Source organism: Pogonomyrmex barbatus, unplaced genomic scaffold (assembly GCF_055798465.1).
Source record: "Pogonomyrmex barbatus isolate J1 unplaced genomic scaffold, ASM5579846v1 scaffold17, whole genome shotgun sequence".
Classification (NCBI taxonomy): Eukaryota; Metazoa; Arthropoda; class Insecta; order Hymenoptera; family Formicidae; genus Pogonomyrmex; species Pogonomyrmex barbatus.
Genome location: NW_028297113.1, coordinates 5,775,104 through 5,799,479, shown reverse-complemented (window position 1 = coordinate 5,799,479; position 24,376 = coordinate 5,775,104). Strand labels below are relative to the sequence as shown.

The 24,376-nt window shown below is 43.3% G+C and overlaps 1 protein-coding gene and 1 long non-coding RNA gene across 10 annotated transcripts in view; one reads left to right on the top strand and one right to left on the bottom strand.

The window, feature by feature from the left end:
- RhoGAP19D (Rho GTPase activating protein at 19D) overlaps nt 1-23,930 on the top strand; it is a 30,953-nt gene extending 7,023 nt beyond the window's left edge. For 2 of the 7 annotated variants that reach the window (XM_089074725.1, XM_089074721.1), the window contains 21 exons: nt 6,837-7,028; nt 7,115-7,354; nt 7,552-9,211; nt 9,499-9,585; nt 10,216-10,419; nt 10,546-10,623; nt 11,041-11,158; nt 11,385-11,495; nt 12,485-12,602; nt 12,693-12,776; nt 12,873-13,088; nt 13,243-13,776; nt 13,839-14,219; nt 14,302-14,446; nt 14,664-14,785; nt 14,848-15,645; nt 15,821-15,959; nt 16,606-16,666; nt 18,215-18,543; nt 20,180-20,424; nt 20,762-23,930. In XM_089074725.1, the coding sequence (XP_088930851.1) occupies nt 7,115-7,354; nt 7,552-9,211; nt 9,499-9,585; nt 10,216-10,419; nt 10,546-10,623; nt 11,041-11,158; nt 11,385-11,495; nt 12,485-12,602; nt 12,693-12,776; nt 12,873-13,088; nt 13,243-13,776; nt 13,839-14,219; nt 14,302-14,446; nt 14,664-14,785; nt 14,848-15,645; nt 15,821-15,959; nt 16,606-16,666; nt 18,215-18,543; nt 20,180-20,424; nt 20,762-21,784 (6,693 nt within the window). In that variant the 5' untranslated portion in view covers nt 6,837-7,028 and the 3' untranslated portion in view covers nt 21,785-23,930. Of the gene's footprint in view, nt 1-2,265; nt 2,609-6,836; nt 7,029-7,114; nt 7,355-7,551; nt 9,212-9,498; nt 9,586-10,215; nt 10,420-10,545; nt 10,624-11,040; nt 11,159-11,384; nt 11,496-12,484; nt 12,603-12,692; nt 12,777-12,872; nt 13,089-13,242; nt 13,777-13,838; nt 14,220-14,301; nt 14,447-14,663; nt 14,786-14,847; nt 15,646-15,820; nt 15,960-16,605; nt 16,667-18,214; nt 18,544-20,179; nt 20,425-20,761 lie in introns of those variants that run through there. The other 5 variants (XM_089074724.1, XM_089074722.1, XM_089074723.1 and 2 more) reach the window with 5 other exon arrangements.
- Nucleotides 1-24,376, bottom strand: part of LOC148937093 (uncharacterized) — a 67,798-nt gene that overhangs the window by 17,294 nt on the left and 26,128 nt on the right. The gene's annotated exons all lie outside the window — the stretch shown is intronic.

The window sequence follows — 24,376 nt, the reverse complement described above, 5'->3', positions numbered from 1 at the left end:
TTATACATATGGAAAAAAGGTAAATATATTCGTTGAAAATTTCAACGCATCAGAATTAATAGAAACGTTTTATTTTTTTTTTTTTTTTACTATTTTACTATTAAAATTGGAAAAAAATATCGTGTGAAAGAATTATAACATTTTTGAGATTACTTTTTCATGAATTATGTATACGACGTTCACAGCAAAAGGGTTAACGAAAGGATGCGCTCCCTTCACATTCCGATACGATCGCGATGCGTTCGAGTCAGTTATCAATTCGATCTCGCGAACCTGACGAGTCGTTCTCGTTTGCGGAGCAAAAGGCATAGCGTAACGGTCGACAAAACAAGAAAATTAAGAAGGTACATCCTGTAATTTTGCGTCAGTCTTTGACCGCATCTCATTCTCAATCGAGAAATTGATTTCGAAATCGTATTTTAACCGCGTGTATCAAGTAAAAAAAAAAGAGAGAGAGAGAGAGAGAGAGAGAGAGAGAAACTTGAAGATTGCGTATTACACAGCTCTGGAAAACTTTTGCTCAGAGTGTGATTTTGCGTGAGAACGAGTTGAAGACGGAAAGTTTTATCTTCTCGAGATACGTTGAATTGTACACTTCTTCGAGACCTTTAACTTTCTTTCACGCTTGAAAATGAATATCGATCGACTAGCGTCTTCATTGGCTCACGAAATCGCGTAAAAACATTTTCCCTCGAATTTCATTACTTCGACGGATATCGCATTTCTCTCATCGGACAAAACCTAAAAGGGTCTCGCGTCAACCGCGAGACCGGAGAATCGATCAACCGGTTTAACTTTCGCGTATGATGAACTTTCGCGTTTTCGACTGCGAGTATCTTCGTCTCTCGCGAACTCGATTTAGCAACCTCTATTAAACTTATCGTTATGACGCACGCAGACGCTTTTAGACGTATCATTTCGATAAAGCCTCAACCAATTTTTTTCAACAAATTTTATTTTACACTCAGAGTTGCGCGAATTTTATATCGAACTTTACTTTATACAGATGTTTTTTTTTTTTTTTTTTTTTCTCGATATCTCTGGACGAGAGGTGGAGATCCATTATTGGTATTTTTAAATCCCATGCCGTCGCCGATGGGACATCGTCCGAGATGTCGTGAAGCGTTATCAGAGGCCAATGGCCACGTCGCGTCGGGTATACATCGATTCTCGTTCGATCACCGAAGCCAAACCAAAGCGGTTGGGCACGATCGAATGGACGACCGCCTGAGAACATATGCCATTGGCATATTAGGGAAAAGAAAATAAATAGACGGACACCGTCTAAGAGAATCGGAAGAACAGCTTTATTGGCAAGTCTAAAAATTTGGCCAGATACAGATCTAAAATTAATTTCGTCGAGCCTTCAAAACTATTATGTACGACGTTCAAACTGATGGCTAGAAAATTAAAAGTTTTTGCAATGTTATTATCACGTTTAACTCCAGGTTTCCCACACCTTTCAAGTTGTCACGGACTTCCCACACTGAGGTGTATCATAAAATCAACTGTTTTTATACTTTTTTTATATTTTTATATTTTTCACATTCTTTTCCATCAAATGCCAGGCATCAAAGAACTCGCCTGTGCATAGAAAAATATGAAAAGATAGTTTATAATAAATATTTGCTTGTAAGAAAAAGGTTACATTCGAGAATAGCAGACTTGAGAATTTTATCTGGAGTAATAAATCCTCGGGGATAGGAACTGAGGGTTAACCCGCATAATCATTTTGATTCAACTAAATTATTTTCAGATCTGTACATCTTTAATCTTATATCATAGCATACCTTTAAATTTTTAACCTTTATTTTTTTTTTCTCTACTGAAGATGTCGAAACGTTTAGAAATAACTTTTGATTAAAGTCATTGGAAAATTTATTCGCACTCTTACTGTGCCTAACTCCTATGTCCTGGTCCTGACATCTCTTATTTTATTTTATTTTACTTTTTTTTTTGTTTTTTCAAAAAAGATCTCAAATTTAGAGATATTATGAAATGCAAGATTAAAAGTGTATCTGAGCAAATTTTTAGATTTGCAAAAGCGTTCTCTCCGTGCGGATATCCGCGAGGGAAGAAGAAGAAAAGGAATCAATCAGAGAGCAGAGAGAGAGAGAGAGAGAGAGAGAGAAGACGTGACGAGAGAGGCGAGAGGTCACCGGTAGTGGATGGCTTGCGCGTGCCACGACTGTGCGTCTATCGGCGACGGCTATCGTTGTTTTGTAGGAGGTGACGATAACGATGACGCGACATCGTCAGGAGGGAGTAATGCGCATCGTGTTCGCGAATTCCCCATGGCCGGGGACCGCCGTCGACGGGCAATTGGTCGCGGCAGTATCGCCGTGACCATCATCGCGCCGGTTATGGCCGCGAACAACGACGATGACGAGCACGTCGGCTGCGATTTTTCCATCTTGGAATCCACCTCCCGATAAATACGTCACGTGACGATCGCTCGCCTTAACTCGAAGACGCCTCGGCGATATCGCGACCACACGAGGACGACGGATTTGCACGTTAGTGCACGCCGCGGAAAATTGAACCGCAAAGAAAGAACTCATCCGTCGTCTCATCTTGTGATGAGTTTCACGCTCGATTGATTCACCGGGTAAGTCGATCGACATTGTACGGTGCGCCGAGATCTGCCCGATTTGCAGGACGACGGGCCATCGGAACCTTCTCCTTCGGAGAAACCAGGGACGCCCGGGGACGGGCGCTTTTGACAATGAGAGCGTGAATGTCGCCGGGTGAAAACGCGCGTCAATTCCTCTCATTCAATTTTTCAGCAAGATGGCTCGTTCCCGAAAATTAAAATTAGAAATGTAGGGCACGAGTGAGGGTATTAAACATTTCGCGGCTTGCGAAGTGTCCTCTTTTAAAGACATCCTCCATTCTTAAAGAAAGACTTTTAAAGCGACGTTCAAACCGAGTCTCTATTCTGGGATATTTATACTCCAAGTAAAATTCACAAGTCTGTCATTTTTCGAGTGTAACTTTTTTTTTTTAATCGGATAAGATATTCTTGTTCTCTTAGATTAGCCGATTTCACGCTCGGCGACAAAATGAATATTCTCGCGAGGAGGCGCGAGTTCCAGCGCGTGAGATCCTTTCCCGCCCTTCTTTCGCTCCTCGCATTTCATTCACTCGCGGGGTGAGCCTTGACTACCGCCGCCGTCTCCCTCGCGATGGTTCTCCTTTTCATTTTCTTTCGGCGACGCGTCACGACGAGGTCACGTCTCGCCGAGGGAAGCATTCCGCTTTTTAAACGGCGACGCGTTTAAGGCTCGTGCTCGCCTCGATTCATGGCACGTCCAACGACGACGAAAAGGAAACGGCCAGCGGCGCATTCGGTGTGTCCGCGAGATCTCTTTATTTTTTTTTTTTTTTTCCCCTCTCCATTTCAAGATCGACGACCATGTAAGATACGATGAATCGAGAGCGAGCGATTCTGTGGCGTATGGCAAATGGATTGGATGCATTTTGTCGGGAATATAAAATCGTCGTAAAAATGTCAAGATTCCAGCAGAATTTGCAATATTATATTGAATTGCTATTGGAAAAGTTGGAAACCGACTATCGGTCGTCGATCGCAGTCGCTTCTTATATAAGAGCCTTCGGCAAATCGAAATTACATAAGCCGCTCGAGATGCGAGGAGAAGGGGACGCGGGACTGAATTGTATTAACACCGATATAAGGAAAACGCTCGCGAATAGTACGCGATGATCGGCGTGAAGTGACAATAGTTGTCGCGCGGCGTGAGGCGAATGGAGAATACTCATTCCATCGCGGTATTGTTCGCGTAATTGGAATCGAGTGTGAAAATTGACCAATTCATTCTGGAAAACAAGAGAAAACGATTCCGCGTGATCGCGGAGTCTCTCTCTCTCTCTTTTATTAAAAAAACGTGAGCGAGCGTTTATTATCGCCTTTATAATATCTTTCGCGCGGACATTTTCAGGTCGAGCATGGGAAAAAATGGGACGGCTCGCACGATGACCACGTCGATTCTCGATATTTCTCTGAAACTCGGTAAACAAACAAACGGCCGTAACGCTCGGCCGGAACTTGACGTTATCGACGTCGGAACTGCGCACTCTGCGTCGCGCTCTCCGCCGAAGGCGGAAACGCCGGCGAGCGTCGCGGTCAGCGAAAAGGATAACAGGGCTCGAATCGAAGATCGAAGCGAGGCGTTGGCGTGAACCGGTTTGCATGAATCGGTTAACGTCTGATCCGAGACTTTAGGCGTGACGCGTTTCCGCGGGATTTAGAAAGAGCTCGCCGGAAGAATCTCTCCACTCTGCGCGAAAGAGACTTTCGAAGGAAGACCTTTTTTAGTCGACTTGGACTTTTTCAAAGAAAGTTTTCGAGCGAGCCATAACTCTGAATGATTAACGACGACAAGAAACTTTTGACAAGCGAAAGTCGAAATAAAAAAAAAAAAAAAAAAAAAAAACGCCATTTCTTCGGTTAATTTAAAGTGAAATAGCGATTTGATTTAAAGTTTAATTAGAAAAGTTAAAATTCGGAGAAAATAAAATTGTTATCTCTTTCTCTCTTTCACACACACACACACACACACACACACACACACACACACACACACACACACACACACACACACACACACCTCACACGTACATAATACGTCAAGGGGAAATCGTCTCCAAATTGGTAGGTTCGCCAACGGATACGGTGACATCCGGTAACACCGGTAATGTCCTAGCCGTACGTTCGACGAAATGTCACGTCGAACGGATACCACGTAAACGTCATACGGTAACACGAGCCGAGGGCTTTCAAGCACAACGCCGTTGAATCGAGGGTGAGAAAATGAGTTCGTTAATGCGCTCTCCGGCGCGACCTTGCGCGGCGTAAGCGTTCCCTCTTCTCGCAAGTGGATTTCAACGTGCATACGTAAATACCTCTCTCTTCCCGGCCTGTCCGTTCGTGTCGTCGACTTCCCGTCCGGGAGTAAGACGCGTTTTCGATATATTTCGAAGCGTCACGATTTATGACACCGTGACGCAGGAGCAGAGGAGGGACGCGGGGAGGGGCACGCGTGCCCGAAGACGTCGCGACAAACGTGTCCATGTAATTATTGACCGTGCCGCTCTGCACGGTTTGGTGACCCACTTGCCGTTGACAACGCCTATTCTCTTCTGACCTACATCGTCACGTCGACGCTCGATCTGCTCACGTCCGCGCGATCTGTTTTCTATGCACGGGGAACATCCGACCGAACGACCGACCGACCGACCGACTTCGCTCTCGCTCCGCGAAACATCGGAAAACGCGCGCGACGCGCGAAACAATGATAATAGGGGGAAGGGGGGGGAAGGAGGTGACTACGCACGACGTCACCTCGCTCGAACGCGAAACACAAAATCCCGATATTATCGATTCCTTTTATTACTCCGCGACGCGCCGTGTCCCACCGTGCGCGTCCGTTATTCGTGACTATCGAACGAGACGGCCGGGTAAAAAAGATCGCTATCGAATCTGGAAGTTTCGAATGGGTGCCCCGTTGACACACGCAGCTCCGCATTCGCGCGAGATGCATCCGGCGGATTATAGATAGCGCGGAAAAGTGCGAGGCACACCGGTCAATTGTCTTAACGTCGATTTAGTCTTGTTCTTGGTCTTCCTATACAGAGAGAGGATACAGAGAAAGATATTCTATCTTTCTGCTTCGGGAATAAAAAGAAATATGAAATTCCAAGCGTTCCTTCTTCTTCCTCCGAGAGAGACAATATTCTTATAATCTCCGAATCTTTTCGAGCTTTTTGGAACTTTTAGCTTTAAATTCATTGAACTTTTCTTCTCTCTGTCTCTCGCTTCCGTGATTTTCACTTCGAGCGAAGCGTATTCCGCCCGTCTCGATCCTAGGTGCGCATTACAGCGAACTCGAGCCGCGATTTTTTATTTTTTGGCGGCTCGCCAAATTTTATTCAACCCGTTTCGCGCGCGAGAGAGAGGAAAGGAGAAGAGAGGAAGGGAGAGAGAGAGAGAGAGAGAGAGAGAGAGAGAGAGAGAGAGAGAGAGCGCGTCTCTCCAGCTCTCCGCCGCCTCCACTTCGAAGTCGGCTTGGAATAATTCTTGGCGGATATCCACGAGTCTGTCTGCCGCGTTTTCGAGCTGCACCGATTTTCCAAGTATTAGTCGACCTACCTAGACGGTATAAATTGAGAGAGAGACAGAGAGGCAGAGAGAAGGGGAGAGGGGGGGGAGGGAGAAAAGAGGCATTTGATCGATGTTCCGCAAATATACGATCCGCGCGATGAATTCGAGATTCTATTTCGGTAATTGGAGCCTAATCTGGCCTTCAATATTTGACAACTGTGCGATGTTTGTTAGCCGTTCGAAAAGCGATAATAGCTATCAACACTCGTGTTTGCGTGTATTGGAAATCTCGCGAGGTACGTGCATGTTTTTCGCGATTGGTGTGCTCGCCTTGCTCGAGTGTGCTTATCATTAACATTCGAGCGAGAGATCAAGATAATCGAGTAATCAAGTAGCTCGTAGGACGTATCATCCGAGAAGAAATCTATAAACGAACGAAGAAAACGAAATAATATATCGAATATTACGTTACAAATTGTAATATCATACTTTGAAAGAAAAGCGCCAATGTCCATTAGCATTCGAATACTACTACTCATCGACCATTTTAATCTCAAGATTTTTAGAACGTCTACCCGATCAGATATATTCTTAAAATTACATTGGCTCTTTTCCGACTGAAGTTTCCGGAATGGTCAGGCCACAGAGCTTCCTTTTTCTTCTTCCAAGAATCACCGAGAGTTAATCACTGAATTTTGTTCAATGTTGATTGTAGGTAGGGCACTCGTCTCCCCCGCCACCAGCGCCGGGTTCGGGCTCTGATCCAGGAGATCCGTCGTCTCCCAGATCCGTTCAGAAGGAGAACTCGCCGCCTCGTGGCCCTCGAACCCTCCTGCTTCGGCGCAGCGAGAACGGCTATGGATTCACGCTGCGGCATTTCATCGTCTATCCGCCCGAGTCCTGTTGCGTAAGTATATCGCCTCAGCATCAGATAAAGACCCGTGACTAAAGTCCGAGAATAAAATGTGAATGACACATTTTTGCGCGTTGCAGATGCTGCCGGGACATGAGCGGACCAAAATCGACGAGCCCATGGACACGATCTTCGTGAAGCAGGTCCGGGCGAATTCGCCGGCGGCCGAAGCGGGATTGCGTACCGGCGACCGCGTCGTCTCCGTCGACGGGACGCCCACCCGGGGCGAGCAGTACGTCAGCGTGGTGCAACGCATTCAACAAGCGGGACCGTGGTTGCGTCTCCTCGTAGTCTCGAAGGAGGATGATATTTTACAGAGAGTAAGATTCTCGCGAAATAATGGATTTCTGTCATTTGTCATGTGCTTTATAAAATCGGCGCTCTCGTGTCTTATTTAACGCTCATTGATTTACTTTATTTTCAATGCGATTCAATATTTTCCCCGCATGCGCTTTTACTACCGCTACGAGAAGAGCAAAAGGTTACAACACAAAGAAATTCTTTCTGAACTTTATAGTACTTTGGCGAGACGGCGCATAATCCCGAGACGAATCAACGGCCGCGGTTGCGCTCTCCGGAGAGGCTGTCGCAGAAGCAACGCAGATCTATCAGCAGTATGATTCCGGGTGAATCGCCGAGAACACGACAGTCCTGGGTCTGTTCTCTGCCGTCATCTGATAGTCCGAATCATCATGAGGAGACGATGTGTAGGATGCCGCCGACAGCGATGTCTCAGGTTCCGATCGTGGAACCTCAGATTGCAAGCGCATTGCAGCAGCAGCAACAGCAGCAACATCAACGAAGAGGTCTACCGGAAGCGAGCGCGTATGATCTTTCCGAAGAATCCAAAGTTCCTGAAAGGAAGTTGCAATTGCTGGATAATATACAACCAGGCGGCCGATTATCCCAGGACTCGAAGTACGATCTGTACGATAGAACGCGACCCGAGTCGGTGTACTCGCGGCCGAGCAACGAGCAGCTTTACGACAGGATCAACGACCCGATTTACGAGCGAGTGCGCGTCAACGAACATCATCCGCAGCATTATTATCAGCCATCTCTGCTGCGTTATCCGGTCTCGCAGGCGGAACCACAGGTGCCGATCTACCGGCCGATCAAACGAATGGTGGCACGACGCGCTAGCGAGGGCAGTGGCAATACCCTCGATTCCGAGACGACGAGCTACAGTAGCATCGACGCGCTAAGATCAAGTGAGTCCAGCAGATTGAGTATCGAATCCAGACGGGACTCGTCGCTTGCCGCCAGCAAGGACAGCATGTCTCCCTACGACTCCAATTCGACTCTGACCGGCAACGAATGCTCTGACGATTCCGTCATCATGAACAGACTTCGCAAGAGCGTCGAACAGAAAGCGGAGTTCCTTCGGCGACCGAGTCACCCTATTGGCTGGTCCATCGAGCCATCGTCATCACTGCTGCCGGGCTTCAACCAAGCAGTAATTCAAAGGGAATTCTATGCAAGACCGCAGAAGCTGCAGAGACCGATCTGGCCACCTGGACAAAACGAACAGCAGAGGCAGCAATCACCCACGAGACGATCTTCTCAGGAAAGAACCGTCGTTCCTAAGACTGTCGCCAATCTGATAAACAAGCCATCGAATCAGAGTGTACAGAGGATAAAGGATGTAGATTCTAATTCGGAATATTCGAAGCCTCGGAATGATCAACAGCATGAGGAGAATCAATCCGTCATTGGGGATCACTATTATTCGTCGCTTTCCTATGACAATGAGCTCGCGAAGGATCAGCAGTACCGAGGCACGAGTAAAGGTAGCTTCGTCAGCATCTTGTCGAGGATACACGAGAACATTAGCATGAATCAGCAACAGACATTGCAAGAAACGCGAAACGGCTCCTCATCGCTACCATCTTCTCCGGGACCGGACAAAAAGGCCGGCAATGACGCCAGGTTCCCGATGCCGCAGGGCCTGCAGATCGTCTCGAGACGCGCTAAGCAGTTCGAGTCTGGTCGTCTGATGAGCGACGAAGACGAGCCAGCTGGCGATCGGACGAATCTTTACAAGAGCGAATTGTCTAGATTGTCGAACAAGAGAAGTGTACCGAACGTGGCTGTGCGAAAACGAGAATTCGAGTCCAAAGCCGAGAATCAAGACTCGAGAAGAATACCGACCAGAGAAACCAAGTCTCTCGACACTGGTAAGTCTCAATTAAGCACGACGGGATCGTCTCTCTCTGTTTTCTATCTCTCCAGCTGAGAAGATTTTCTAATCCTTGATATAAATAATTCTGTCGTTCTAATTTTTAATTTAGCACTCGATAGAAAAGCCTTCGCATCGATCTAATATTGTTAATTATTATCCGCATTATAATTCACTGTCGACGCTTCGATGATAATCGTTAATTTCGCGATTAATCAAGAATATATGAAATTAATATTCTACAATAGTCGAATCAGTACTCAGTAAACAAGTGTCGTCGTCTAGGTGCGGTATTGACAGGCAACAGAATAATTCCTATAGGCAGCAAGCATATCCATTGCGAGCCACCAGCCGACTATAAAGAGAGTAAAGGTAGATAACACTCAGAAGCTATATCAAATATTGTTTGTGCAGTGTCGTCTTGTGCCGCGCTTGTATTGTCAGTGTGAACGTGATCGCGATATGCGCGTTAATAATAACTCGTATTGATGTCATCGATATGATAGACGATATAATAATTAATGCACATTTCTCACTCCCTCGCTTCTCACGCTCTAACAAAGACGAAAATAGCTATACACATCTTCATATTCTTAAATGATAAGGTAATATAAATAAAGTTGCAATTAATTTTAAATAATAAATCATCGTTCAGAGCCGCGTTTGACAGAAAACGCGCGAGATTTGCTTCCAAGCAGAAGTAACCGGATAAAAGCTGCGGTACATCGGAATTTGTCGATATAGCATTATGCACAAAGGAGACATTAACTGCTCCCTTGCACCCGGTGTTTTTGTTGCTGAGCTTCTTATGACATGTCGGTTATTTAAAATAGCAACAACGTATCCGCTGGTGCTTCTATATAGCGACAACAACATCGCATACCCGCTATATATATACTCTACCTGATTATTAACAATGCGAGTTAGATGTCGAGTTTAGCTTGTCCGTACAAAAAATACGCCGTAACGATGCTATAATAATCGCACCGTGTAATCGAGCAGAGATGCCTACTATGGAGATAGAATCAGTGCGTTTGAGAGCACGCAGCAACAGCGCGGAATCTTGGGAGGCTACGAATGGTCCAGCGATACGAAGCAACGCCAGGCATACATGGCAGACCGCCGAGGAGGAGAGCAACACCGAGGACAACAGCAAAGCCTACCGAAATCAGGAGAATTATCTGCAGTCGGCCAAACTGCAAGTCGGTTAGTCCCTTTGGCTCTACTACTACTCCTGTTTTACAGATATACACATCGTCACTCACACATATCTACGTTACATAAAGGTCGAGCATAAAGCGTTAATAATCATCCCATTGATTTCTCTTTCAGCACCAGTCAATGGTTCTTCACCCAACGGTTCAACTAATAATGCCGCGGTGCTTAGGCGACAGAAGAATGCACAGATCAGTGAGTTTAAACGATGAGGATATTTTTAACATTACATGCAATTATTACGACGCATGCGTCGAGTACGACGAGGACGCGTTTTATCGCGAAATTACAAGTACCCGCGCTAGCATCGGAGAGAATCTATGTAATAAGTCAGTTATTTAAAAAAGTCGCGGCGATATGATACAATTATAATTTAGCGCAATTATAATTCCGATGAAATCTACACGAGAAGATTATTATTATTTTTATACCTTATACACGTACTTTGAAATGGTATCATCGTCTTAAGCCTAACTCTTTTATTTATGATTCAAACAATTTGGCCTAATGGTAACCTTCATCAGCAAATATCCATGTAATTATATAAAGTCAAAATTTTGAAATTTTATGAAACAAGAAAATTTTATAATCGATATAATTATAATTTAACAGGTGACGAGGATCGCGCTACCAGACGAGTTTCGTATCTGAAGGCGACATGGGGTGAGCGAATGCACGTCGACAGCGATTTAGAGCTCAGCGATTCTGAACCCGTTCTCATTCATAGAAGGTAAATAGTTTCGCGCATTTGATATTCGAAAGTGCTGATTTCAGTCCATCGATCTCTCTTTTTTTTTTAAACGCGGAAAAATATTGTATTTTTCCTTCCTATCTATCTATTCGCAAGGTTTGCACGTGCAAGGTGAAATAGCGAGCAACGTAATAATTTTGTTCGCTCAAAGATGTTAATTGTAAGTATATCTAGAAGCTGCACCTGTTCGTGTACATGTTTCTAGTGCGCATAGACGATGGCGGCCACCGTTATTTCCGAGCGACATAACGCCTTTACGACGCATCTTTGAGGATATGACGCAGGCCGCGTCTTTACATCGAAACTCTCATCATCGGTGAGGGCGAAAGATTCCGTTTGAGAAGCACGGAATTCGTTGCATTATCTATGCTCTGCGTTTCTTCCTCTAAGCTAATGTACATCCGCCCTCGCTCTTACTCGTCGCTCCTGTATATGTTTGCGCTATGTACCTGCCTGTAAACGGTAGCGAGTGACGAGTAAATCGCGTTGCAATGTCGATAGAAGCATGAGAATTGTACGCATTTCATGTATCGTCCTCTAGCAACATTACAACAAAACATTAAGACCCGTAAGAAATCATTGAAAAAGATTACATGGTAAGATAAAATGAAATTAAAAATGGAAGGCTTGTTTTTGTCTGTTTTTGTCTGTGAAAAAAATGAAAAAAAAAATACTTCAAAGGATATTGAAATATATATTCAGAGAAAACAAAAAGTTTTTAAATGAGCAAGAAACAACTCGATTAAAAATCAAACAGAGAATACGAGAAAAGCGTAATATCAACAGAGCTGATAATTTCCCAATAGAGATATAAAACTGAATATATCACGGCCTCGCAATTCGTACGCGTTAATTGCACGCGAGTGGCGTTAGATAAGATATCCTTATTTATTATTCCTACCGCGATAAGGGATATACATCCATAAATGCATAAAATACGACACATTTCTGTTCGTGATTCTGACATTAAAGTCATGTTGTGTGGTCGTCCGTGCTGCTATGCTATTCTAGATTTCCTGATATTAGAGATGGATATGTTAGTGTCCTTTCGGATATTGGCTGATTGTTACTAATGGAATGACACTAATAAGTTGAAAATCGATGTGAACGCTGTTTTCAATGTCGTTTTTTCGATTTGGGAGAAAGATGAGAATAGATGAGAAATGTAATTGTAAATAATATGGTAAAACTTTTCTTCCGCTGTCTCTGAAATTAGAGATAGTATCGTCGTCATTGCATCACTCTGAAATAGAAAGTATTGACATTTGCAGGCGACGGATATAAATAGTTTCGTTTCTTTTCCAGTAATAGCATCGCAGTAACGCATAATACATCAAACAGCTGCGATGGAACCGCGAAGGATGTCGAACCGGTGGAACGAGAAGGAACACTTCATGTTAAATTTACAGTGCTCGACGGCAAGGTAAGATCACAAATTCGCTTCTAGTGAATTCTATTTGGAAAATACATTTGAATAAACTTATTCTTTAACTTTTATTTAATAATATTTCAGCGATCTACTGATCGTTCCTGGAAGCAAGTCTGGGGTGTTCTCCGTGGTCCTATAATATATTTTTATAAGGATCGTCACAGTCAAGTAAGCAGCATTCAAACATTATTGTTTGTATATCCACCCAATGTTCTAAATAACAGCATATGTTTTATTAATGCAATATTTCAATTCTTGCTGTAGAGTCCTTCGTTGAGTACCGAGAGCGAAACAAATGCGGGACAAAGTGTCGATGTCAGATGTTCTGTAGTCGACGTCGCCGAAGATTACACGAAGCGGAAACATGTGTTGCGAGTGGCGAACCCGACGGCAGAGGTGCTTTTACAGACTGAGGACGCGGCTTCTATGGCCCTCTGGTTAAGGTCACTTCATTCTCACGCCGCTGCAGAAAGAGCATCGGTGAGCATTAATTATAGGATATTTTTTGCGAAATAAAGTCGCCATTTAAATTAGAAACAATAAAAACGGAAATGCAGAGGCATTAATTCTTTTTTATCGTGACAATTCTAGACGATCCACTGTTCATTTCTACATTTCTCATGTTCATTCACAGGATACATCGTGCACATCAAAGCAGCAAGCGGTTCCACAGGCTCCAACAGGTCCTACAACTCCGAACAGCGGTGTTCCTCCGAGCAACATCCAAAGATTGAGTCCTTTACCGAGCCATAAAGGCATCAAGAAATTAACGTCGTTTAGGAATCGATCACCGACGGGTCAGTCGCCCGTGAACAAGACGCGCAAGCCGAGTAATCAAGTGGTAGAACCTTTACCATCGCCCAAGTCGAAGACTTGGAAGGGAAGAATGGCGAAACAATTCCGAAGAATGCACGGTCAAACGGGCGGCGCACCGTCTTCGCCCACGGCGCAATTACCGCCGGAAGGAGCCACCTTTAAGGTGCCTCTCGAACTCTGTCCGCCATCCTCGTTCTCCGAGTGCGTGCCACTGATCGTCGAGATGTGTACGAGTATTGTCGAAGCAAGAGGTCTCGAGGTTGTGGGGATCTACAGAGTGCCTGGAAACACTGCCGCTATCGCGCAACTCACGGATAGCGTTAATCGAGGATTCGAGAATATCAACCTTCAGGTATGCCACTCGATAACGCTTTTGCACGAGATAGGTGGGAATATTTTTTTCGAAACTTACAGGATCCGAGATGGAGTGATGTTAACGTGATATCTTCGTTGCTTAAGTCATTTTTTCGTCAACTTCCTGATTCCTTGCTCACGGCGGAGCTGTATCCTATGTTCATCGACGCCGATAAGATAGAAGATCCGCAGAGAAGAATGACCACGATACGAAAATTATTGCGCGATCTCCCGGAGCACCATTTTGAGACGTTGAAGTATTTGATGCAGCATTTAAAGAAGATAGTAGAGCATAGCGAGGTTAACAAAATGGAATCCAAAAATTTAGCCATCGTTTTCGGGCCAACGTTGGTGCGAGCGAGTGGTTCAAGAGACAATATGGTCACCATGGTCACCGACATGTCGCATCAATGCAGAATAGTTGAGAGTTTGCTGAATAATGTAAGTCCTTATTAAAAAAAGGAAAATGCTATCTTAACAAAATACAGACTACAAAATATGTTTCGGTTTCAATATGTTTCAGGTCGATTGGTTCTTCTCGGAGGATGATCTGGATGATTTAAGTAGGCTAAGCGTAAATTTAAGTCTTCCAACCGATAGTTGTGAGGTTGAACCGGCATCTAATACCAATCACAATCTTTTACTGAACAATATTCAGAAAATCGAAGGTATATTACATTTATTATTTTTTGTAGTTTTAAATTCAATATTATTTTTTTTTCTTATACTTTTTCTATATATTTATTTCGAGTACAGATTTCATTATGTTCTTTTTTGTTTTACGTTTACTGTGACTTTGTTGTCTCTTAAAAGATATAAAGTATATATATATTTTATATATAGTAACATTATATTTATCTTGTCTTCTCTATTGGGATTAAACAGGCATGCGTGACATGGCGTCCGCTAGAGACATTGTATCCTCAATTATATCTGCGGCTAATAAAAAGATGAGAAGACGTAAAAATCAGGATGAAATCGATAACAGCGAACACGATAGCGATAAGGTTGGTATTAATCGTAATTTTTTTTATATATTAATATATTAATTTAATGTTCAATAAAATAGGCCAAGTCAAAGCAGGAATCGGAGAATTCGCCCACGATTCGGCAGAGCATGGCCTTAAACGAGCGGCAATGTTCCGTCAGCGAAATCGTGCAAATGCACGAAAGCAAGAGTCAACCGAATCATTCTACGGATCGTTCCTTGTCAGTTGACGCTAACAATAGCGGTTCGTCACATGGAACGTTTTCTTCGAATCGTACCAAGTTCGCGATTCAATCCGCACCACCGTCTGTGGACTCTACGAGACTATCGATCGATACTAATCTCAATTCGGCGGAAACGAGCTCCACCGTGTCCAGTAGTGCATCTAATCAGACAAAGCAAAGCAACGACGAGATAGCGATTTTGACGTACGCCGGCTTAAGCGCTACTACACAGGAACGAGTGCGCAGATTCGAGGAAGAAACAAAAGCGATGCTGCAGCGAGATCAGCACCGACAGAGACTCGAGGCCGAGAAGAGAGAGGAGGAGAAACGAAGAATCGAGATAGAATGGCAGTTGGCGAAACGAGAGATGGAGAACGACGATCTGCTTGATAGCATAGTCGATACCACCGTTTCGCCGAGTCTCTTGTCGGAACGTTTGTCCGATCTCAATGAGAGGCTCGCCGATAAATCGAACCTAATGGACTTATCCGAGAAACATACCAGATCGCGATCGACCACGAGGCCACCATTATCGATAGCTGTGCAACAACAGCCCACGATACATCAAAAGGTTCAAGCTACCAATCAACTAACTAGCATACTAGGAGAGAAGATGAACAATGGCGTCATTAAGAAATTCAAGACGGATAAAGATGTAAGCTAATTTAATCGAATGTTCATTAAAGTATGATAAAAGTGTGAGTTAATTCTTTTTTCAAAAATGTCACTGTAGTGGAAAAGTTTTTAGAAAAATTTATTTGCACATTATTTTATATTATCTAAGAGACTTATCGAATTTGCTTGCTTATACGATTTTGTTGGCATTACAGCCGTCGATGGAGTCGATTTGTTTGCCGCCAGTTCGTTATGGAAGTCTGGATTCCTTGCATGAGGTTCACAATCTCTCGCAATCCTCTCCATCACCGTCGCAGCAGCAGCGTGGTGTTCCTGGCGACGGCTCAGACGATGGTTAGTATCGCATCCTTTTTTCCAATTTCACACGTGATATCGCTATTCTGAGTCTTTTCGTGATGCACTAGATACCGGAGCAAATCTTTCGTGTTGTCGATATTTCCAGAATCGTATATTGTGATAAATACGTAAAAGTGTATTTGTGTGAAGCAATGTAGAACACGTGACAATGATTCTTTTGTTTACCGCTATTCGGTAAGGATAGACAATTAGCAAATTGACGCGTACAACGTTAATAAGCAAAAGTCAAAGGATCTATACATAATATATACGCCGTACATTATATATTATATGTATATAAATAGAGCTGCGCAAGGCGCGTAAAAAATAGATACACGACCAGAGAGACAATTCTGCAGCGTCTCGTGCTTCATAGCGATTTAAAAAAAAAAAAAAAAAAAATTAGAAATTGAAATTACGTCTTGTGATATAATACGTATTTTACATTTTACGTGGATGAGTGTATTCCTATCTTGCTTATCTCTTTTCGTTTCTCCGCGAATTTGACCTCTATTTTTCAAGTCCACGTGTACAATTACGACGCGTCGTACTCTATCTCGTATTGTATATCTTGCCTCTATTCATATTCTTTTTATATCTTTTTTCTCTGTATAATATCGCTTCTGACGATCGGTGAGTGTAGCAGGATCTTGTTTTCTGCAGTGGACACAGAAGATACTCACTATTAACAAAAAGCTTTCTAGGTACCACTCCTCTTCTTATTTGCTTCAAGCGATCTCTTTTTCCTTTCGATTATTACATAATTCTTGAAAGTGTATGTTACAAAGTTATCACATCGTTGTGCGAAGATCTTTCGATTTTCTTACATTGCGTTCGCCGTTATCGTCACGCGAACACAGCTCGGAACGTAGCAAGTTCGCATACTCCTTAGTACAAACACGTTCACGACACACGAGGCTTCTTGTAATGGAAAAAAAAAAAAAAAAAAAAAACAGATTTAATTTTAGAAAATATTATCTCGCATTTTTGCGATCAAGCGCAAGGAGGATCGGCCAGAAAGAGGATAAAAAAAATGAGAAATGATACTACGTATATCGTTTTCCGAATTGCACATCGCGCCTTTCGGCCGATCTTCTATTTATACGTTGTTGTCATGTGCTGCATGCCACTCTTTGGCTTTCGGCGTTGAGAAAAATAGATTTATCTCACACAACTGGGCTGCTTCTACGATTTTCAATGGTTTTCGCCCATAAATGTACAGTCGGCATCGGAAAGATCAAAATTTTGTATCTGACGTCCAATAAGGGAAAGTTGAATATTGAATATTTGATTGGAAAAATAATTTAAAAAAAAAAAAAATATCCGAGCCTTTTTGATGCCGACTAATAATTGAAAAATAGTTTTTCGTCGTATGCATGTCCTTCGAGGATCTATCGTAAGCGCTTCGAATGATTCCTCGAACCGTTGCTTGCCTTCACAAAGATGATCGACCTTCTTAGAAGAGAGTCACGTATTGCGTCTCATCGTAAGTCAGCAAGTAATTTTTTTTAACGATGAGTCCGAAGACGATTGTCGCACTCGTTGACCATCGCAAGCGTTGTTTCGATGGGACGGCTGCTCTGATTGTTAGTGAAAGTAATCTAGCCTCGCACTTTCTCGTCACACACGCGTGCATCTCCGAATCACAGTTATCTTACTGCTCGTCTGCCTGCCTGTTCTATCGTTAACGAACTGCCTCTGCCGATTGACTGTGCTCTTAATTATAAATTTATTGTCTTGCCCGCCTCAGTCTACGTCTCTTTGCGATCAGACACGCCCGAAAAGAATACGGATTTTAGTCGGCTCGAGACGACGTGCCCATCCGAGAATCCTCGGACGGCAAGAGGGGACAAAGGAGTAAAATCCGATCGATGTAAAATTCAATCTTCGTTCTCTCCGCGCTTTTCTCTCTTTTTTTATTTTCTTCCGTCTCGACCAAGCTCGATGTCCCGTCGCGCGAAACGTTTGTTTCCGCTTTTCTTTTTTCTTTTTTTTTTTTTTCTCTCTCCTTTTTCTCGAACGAGGGATCTCCCGCGTGGCGATGAATCGCGGCGCCGAGGGAATTGCACCTCGCATAAGAATGTAAACAGCTCGGATAAAAGAAAACCAATAGAAAGAAAAAAAAAAAAACGGTGGGTCCAGACGCAAAGAAGGAAGACGAGAGGAAGAGAGTTGTGCTCTGCCGCGCCGGCCGCCACGAATTCTAATGACGAAATGCGAATGACGAACGAATGGTTGAACACCACGTATAGGCATACAGCAAGCCCGGGCTTTTGGTGGTACATATCGTCCCACCTATACGGTCCCGGTAGCGCCTCCCCGAAGACACCGACCCAGTCGCCAATGTCAGTGCCCATGCCAGTGCCAGTCGCAGCGGTCCCAATGCCAATGCCCATGCCCGTGCCCGTGTCAGTACCAGCAGCGACAACGGCAACAGCAACAGGAACAACAACAACAACAACAACAACAGCCGCGGCAACAACTTCATCGTTGGCAACTGTTGTCGCGTCTGCAGCAGCTACCGCATCATCGGCGAACCACGAGCCCGCCATCGCCAAGACTCTAAACCGATTCCTCCGAGGTAAATCCCCAGGTCCGCTACCAGACCAGAGTCTGGGAAAAGCAACCGCATCCAGCGCATCCGGGACATGTCCGACGACAGCTGACAGCTGGCTCACCCGAATGGCTTTGACACACACACACACACACACACACACACACACACACACACACACACACACACACACACACATACGCACACACTCTGTTTCGTATTTACTACTAAGCACGCGTCCACATATACACGTACACATATCATTCTTTTTTTTTTTTTTCTTTCTTTTTGTGCAATACTTTCCTCCGACTAACCGTCTCTCTATTTATACGTCCGTCCATCTCGTTCAATTTTTTTTTCCTCTCGTTTACGCATCCACCCGCTCCCGCGTTCATATCTCATCGTATTTGCTGCTGCCAACGCGCGCCCAGCGTGAAACTCCGTTGATATTCACGCGCGTTGCGACCGCTATCATCGAGGGGAATGTAAACGAGTCTCACAATGCTGCTTTCACTCGCGCAAATAACGCTGGAGACTGCATTCTCTTCTTTCTTTTTTCTCTTCTTCTTCTTTTTTTTTATTTTTTATTTTTTTTTTTTTTTATTTTTTTTTTTTATTTTTTCGCTCCGCTCGACAGGGATTGTCTTGTCCCGTTGGTGGACAGGAGCCGACGAAACTTGCAGTGTTGTTTCCTCGTATTATTTTATTTTCGCCGTTTGTGCTGCTCGGATGTTCAAGCGTATGATTATGAATGAACTCTATAACATTTTACGGCGCCACTAATTGCGAGGCTGTTACATAACATGGTGTTTAAGATGACGAATATTTTTGCGAAGATATATGTCACCCTTGAGAGGGTGAATCTATCGCTTGGCGATTTTAACGGATTTTGCTTTTGTTTTTAAATTAAGTGTTTTAATTTTTTTCTTTTCTGCCAAGTACATCTTCCGGTTTATAATATTTTGAACTTTTTAGCGCAATATTGCTCATTCGCTGTTTTTAGAAACTCCCATGTATCTCGGATGTATTTTTTTGTCTTTTTTTCAAAATTACATTAATGAAAGTTACATTAATCCTATGACTACAGACATACGTTTAACTATACTCATCTTTCTCATCCCGTTTTATCAATCACGTTGTGTTCAAGAACACAATGTTTTCATTGTCTTTTTCATGCTTTTTCGCACGAGAAAGAAAAAAGGCACATTGACGATGCTAATTATATTAATTACCGCAGTGTACACAGTTGTTGAAATAATGATAATTTTATTAATAACGACGGCGATAACCGAGGATGGCGATAAGAGGATGGTGATGACTAATTAATTCTTTTCTCAGAATTGCGTTTACTGAATAATGTTATAATGCTGCTAATGATACTGTTTGTATTATTTCTACCGCAGTTTTTTTTTTCCGTTTGTAGCGATTTTATTTTGCAGGAATGCATTCACGCGAGAAATTCACCAGCTGCGATAAAACGATACGCATATACACTTTCTGGCATTCACCTTGTTTAGCGACTGCGTCACGATTATATCCGTTACAATTAACGGCCACGAGTAATCGTTTCGGTGCTTTGAGTGTTCTTTTTCTGGCGTATGAGTCCGCGTTGCGTTGATCCTCGCGATGATTTCACGCGATTAACATTGATCTCCTATTACAGGTAGCGACCTTCTAACGAGCCTCACGACCACGTTCGATCGCAAATGGAGGTCTCTCGTCAATCAGTCATCGAATCTAGCGCAGCCGCCTCCGGAATCCACATCCTGCAACAAGGACGACGTTACGGAGCAGCAGGAACAGAAGCCAAACGCGTCCCCGAGATTCAAATATCCATCTACTGAAGCTTATCGCGATCCCAGTCTTCATAAATCACTTGATAAGAGTCACCTTTCCCGCTCGAAGGATGTAAGTGCTCCATATTGCGTCGTAAAGTTACCGAAGCTATTTACGTTGTTAGAACGAAGAAAACGGAATGGCTGTCTCAAATGGCAAACTTTCATCTAGATAGTAGAGATAACGATGGGATCTAAAAACGATGAAAGCGAGAATAATTGAATAAAAAAATGCAACGGCATAGACACGCGATCGTTATTTTTAACATAGATTTGTCATATATTTAACGTTAGGTGATATCGCATACACCAATGCACATCAAAATGTAATAAAAATAATTGATATGAGATAATTTAATTTTCCTGAATGAATATAATTTTCATAATATTAAATAATTTCCACTTCGCAGGACGCTCCCGAGAAGGATACAGACTCGACGGTAGCCGACGACATGTCGCGTCCTCCGGAATCCGTCACGCCGAACAACGATCGCGGCACGAACGACAAGCAGAGGCTGGAAACGAAGTCTATGACGAATCACACCACGGAGAAACCAGCGGCGGGGAAGATGCCGGATTCAAGTGAAAAGGACGAGGACCAGAAGGATGCAGATGAGGGGGATGATTGTCTACACGCGGGAAACCCGAAACGTTACGAACTGGCGAGTGAGAAAAGCCTTCAGGAAAGTAAGTCGGAGAACAACGACGTTAGCGCCAGAGTGGAGGACAACAGCAAGAGCCACCATTACGAGACCGGGGACTCCAGTTACTCAAACAAACTGAAAAAATTTGAAAGTCTGACAAACTCCCAGGCGAGGTCTCGCCTGAAACGGTCGGAGTCTTTAAATAAGAGGACATGCGAGAACACCACCTCGCGATTGAAGAGATCGGAGAGCTTGAATAAACACTCGACCGAGAGACTGTCGCCGCTTAAACGATCTGAGAGCTTAAACAAACACTCGGGCGACAGGTCGGAGTCGCCGGGCAGCAAACTGAAGCGATCGGAGTCGCTGACGAAAACTGAAAAGACTGAATGCAACATCAGCAAGCGGCGGCAATCGGTGCGGAAGGAGAGCGCCACGAAATTGAAGCGGAAGAATGGGATGTCCGAACGATCGATCAAACGAAGACACACGGTCGGCAGCACCAAGGACTTCGATAAGGTGCACTGGCTCGATAACAAATTACAATCGGAGGCCGAGAGAGTCATCAGAAGCGATTATAGACCGAAGAAGAGCCAGCTCAGAACCAGCTCGCCCGATCTCAGCACCAATCGAGTCGGCATGGCCGACACGAGCTTCCTGATCGAGGTGAGCTTTCGTGGACCCAGCAATGTCGTCTTCAACGTGACCAACGCTGCACGACCGCAGTCATTGCCGGACGCGAATCTCGCGTCCAAGGTCTTTAAGGTGCCCCTCGAGAGTCACGTATAATACGCTCGAACAAGTCTATACTTCTATATTCTCCTCCGAATAATACATGCACGCAGTGCTACTGTCATATCTATATTTACCTGCCATCATTTTTAATACTCTCTTGTACCGGTTTATATTATATATAAACCGACTTATATATCAGATTTTTATATATCTCATATTATATAAAATCAATTGGATCGCATCCCCGTCTAAGTTCGTTCACCGGAAAAGCTGAAATTATTTATCAACCGCGAGTGTGCCAAAGAGCCATCGCTCTATGAATCATTTATCATTATCGAATGATGTAATATTGAAAATTACGTAACGAAAATTACGACAGCTAGAATGAATTAGACAAGGGAGAAGATACATCTATTGTCGCGTTCTCTGCACTATGATGCTTTAATCAAGTTAGATTTAATTATAACGTAAGATCATTGTGACGATCGGGAATTGTTCCGGATTAAGGAAGCGGTTATATTCTATCTCTTTTAAAGAAACAGATAAAGATACTTTACTGATTCTGCAGACTGCGGAAATAAAGCTAAGTGACATTGGAGAAACGTAAGAAAGTTATTTAGTGATTATATATTGCATGTGGTATTTGCATTGTGTCAATTTTATATATATATATATATATATATATATATATATATATACATAGATAATATAAATTATACATATATCTTACTTGTGAAATGTGATTGTGACATTTTTTTGTACATAAGATGTATAATGCGAGATAATTCGAATACATATTTAGTAAGGTGACTATATATTGTACGTCTTTAAATTTATATTTTAATAATCGCTTAACAATCATCGCGGATGTTTTATGCGTGTGAAATTGCTCGATCATCGTGCGCGAATTGATATTGGTTACACGAGAGTGCGGTATTTTTAAGGGCGAGCAAGGTGATCTTTTAGGGTAAAAATTGTAACTGCGCGCGTTTCGCGGATGTAAAATCGTCGCGAACGATCGATAAACTTGAAAGTTCTTCGAAAGGTAGCATTCATAGCGTTAAGAAATCTTTTTTTTTTTTTCTACATAAGCTCTTCGACGAAAAGTCTACGATGTGATAAATCTTAATCGATCGCGCGTCTATCGATGTATACGTACACATATCGTTATCGCGAGTGCTGCGAGTGTGTGCGTGCATGCGTAAATTTAAACGAAGCGCATAAATATCTATTTTCTATGTGCACATTACGATCGATGTTAACGATCAGTCTAGTACCGCTGTTGCGTCACTGAATTTTATCGTGCAGTAAAAGGCAAGAGACGCCAACGGTGCCGTCAATTATAATATACATTCGGTGCCTCGCATAATGCGTAATCTGCCCGTTCCGAGGCTGTGTTACAATGATAGAAATTTCCAACGCGATCGCGGATGGAAATTCGCTCGTCGTCGTTTCTTCGGACCGGCCAGATTTCTCACTGTGTCCTGTTACGAGAATGATATATACGTTAAGGTGGTGCGACACGCTATGTGTATTGCTTGTATCGCTGTAAGGATTATTACTTGACGATGTCTCAAGGCGCGCCTTGGGTCTCTTCTCGTCAGTGTTGCATTATTTGTACCCCGCGATTCTTTACATTATGCCAAACTCTCTTCGCCTTTTTATCTACCCTTGTAATTTGCGTTCGGCGCGCGCTGCGTCGTGTCGCATCCAAACTATCGATAAAGCGATCATCGAGGAAGGAACCTGATCCGAGGTCGCGACCGTGACTGGTGTCACGGAGTTTCGATCGGAGGATACCGATGTCGATAAATTCATTCTCGTGAATTGTAAAAGTCTGTGTACGACTGTGTACTAATTGCGACTAATTTTATCGTTAATGTATGTATGTATGTGTAGAATTCACTCGGGATCGGCGCAATATGTTAAGTTTATTTGCGTTGGAAGATTAATGTGTAAATACATACAGCTAAATTTCGTGCGAGTCATCGCCGTACATCACCGTGTTATCTTTTCGTCTCTAGGGGCGGCGCAGTCGCTTAAAATAACTTACGTAATGCCAGTTGCTGTCGCGCGTATCCGAGGAGTCCGTAAGCGTAAAAGTAGCCGAGACAATCGATTTGATCATGCATGTAAATACAAATGTAAACTAAATTCGAAGAGACGATGATAAAGAAGACGATATTTATTTCGAGAGGAATAGTGATTGTGATCGTGTTATTTATTATTAACCCAAGCAGACGTGTTCTTCGCAAATTGTTTAAAAAAGAAAAAAAAAAAAACATGAGATTGTAAATAAATATATTATTATGAGAAAGGAAAAAAAGAAAAAGAGAGTTCTTCAACATTGCATCCCCGCCTTTCATTTGAATTAGTTTTGTTCAAAAACTTCAAGCAACGTGAAAGAATTTCGATTGGCCGAATCTGTCACGTGACGCAAGATCCGATAAATTCAAACGATTCTATCATGTGGTGGAGAACTATAAACGGCACGATTTAAGCGGCATTAAATTTGCAAACGACTTCAGCCAATTGATTAGTCGCAGTCGGATGTTTTTCGATAATTCTCGAGTTGATTGGCCAGTGCTTTATTATCGAATTGTTGCATACGGTTTTTTATGTACCATTAGTTTTTCGCAACAAATT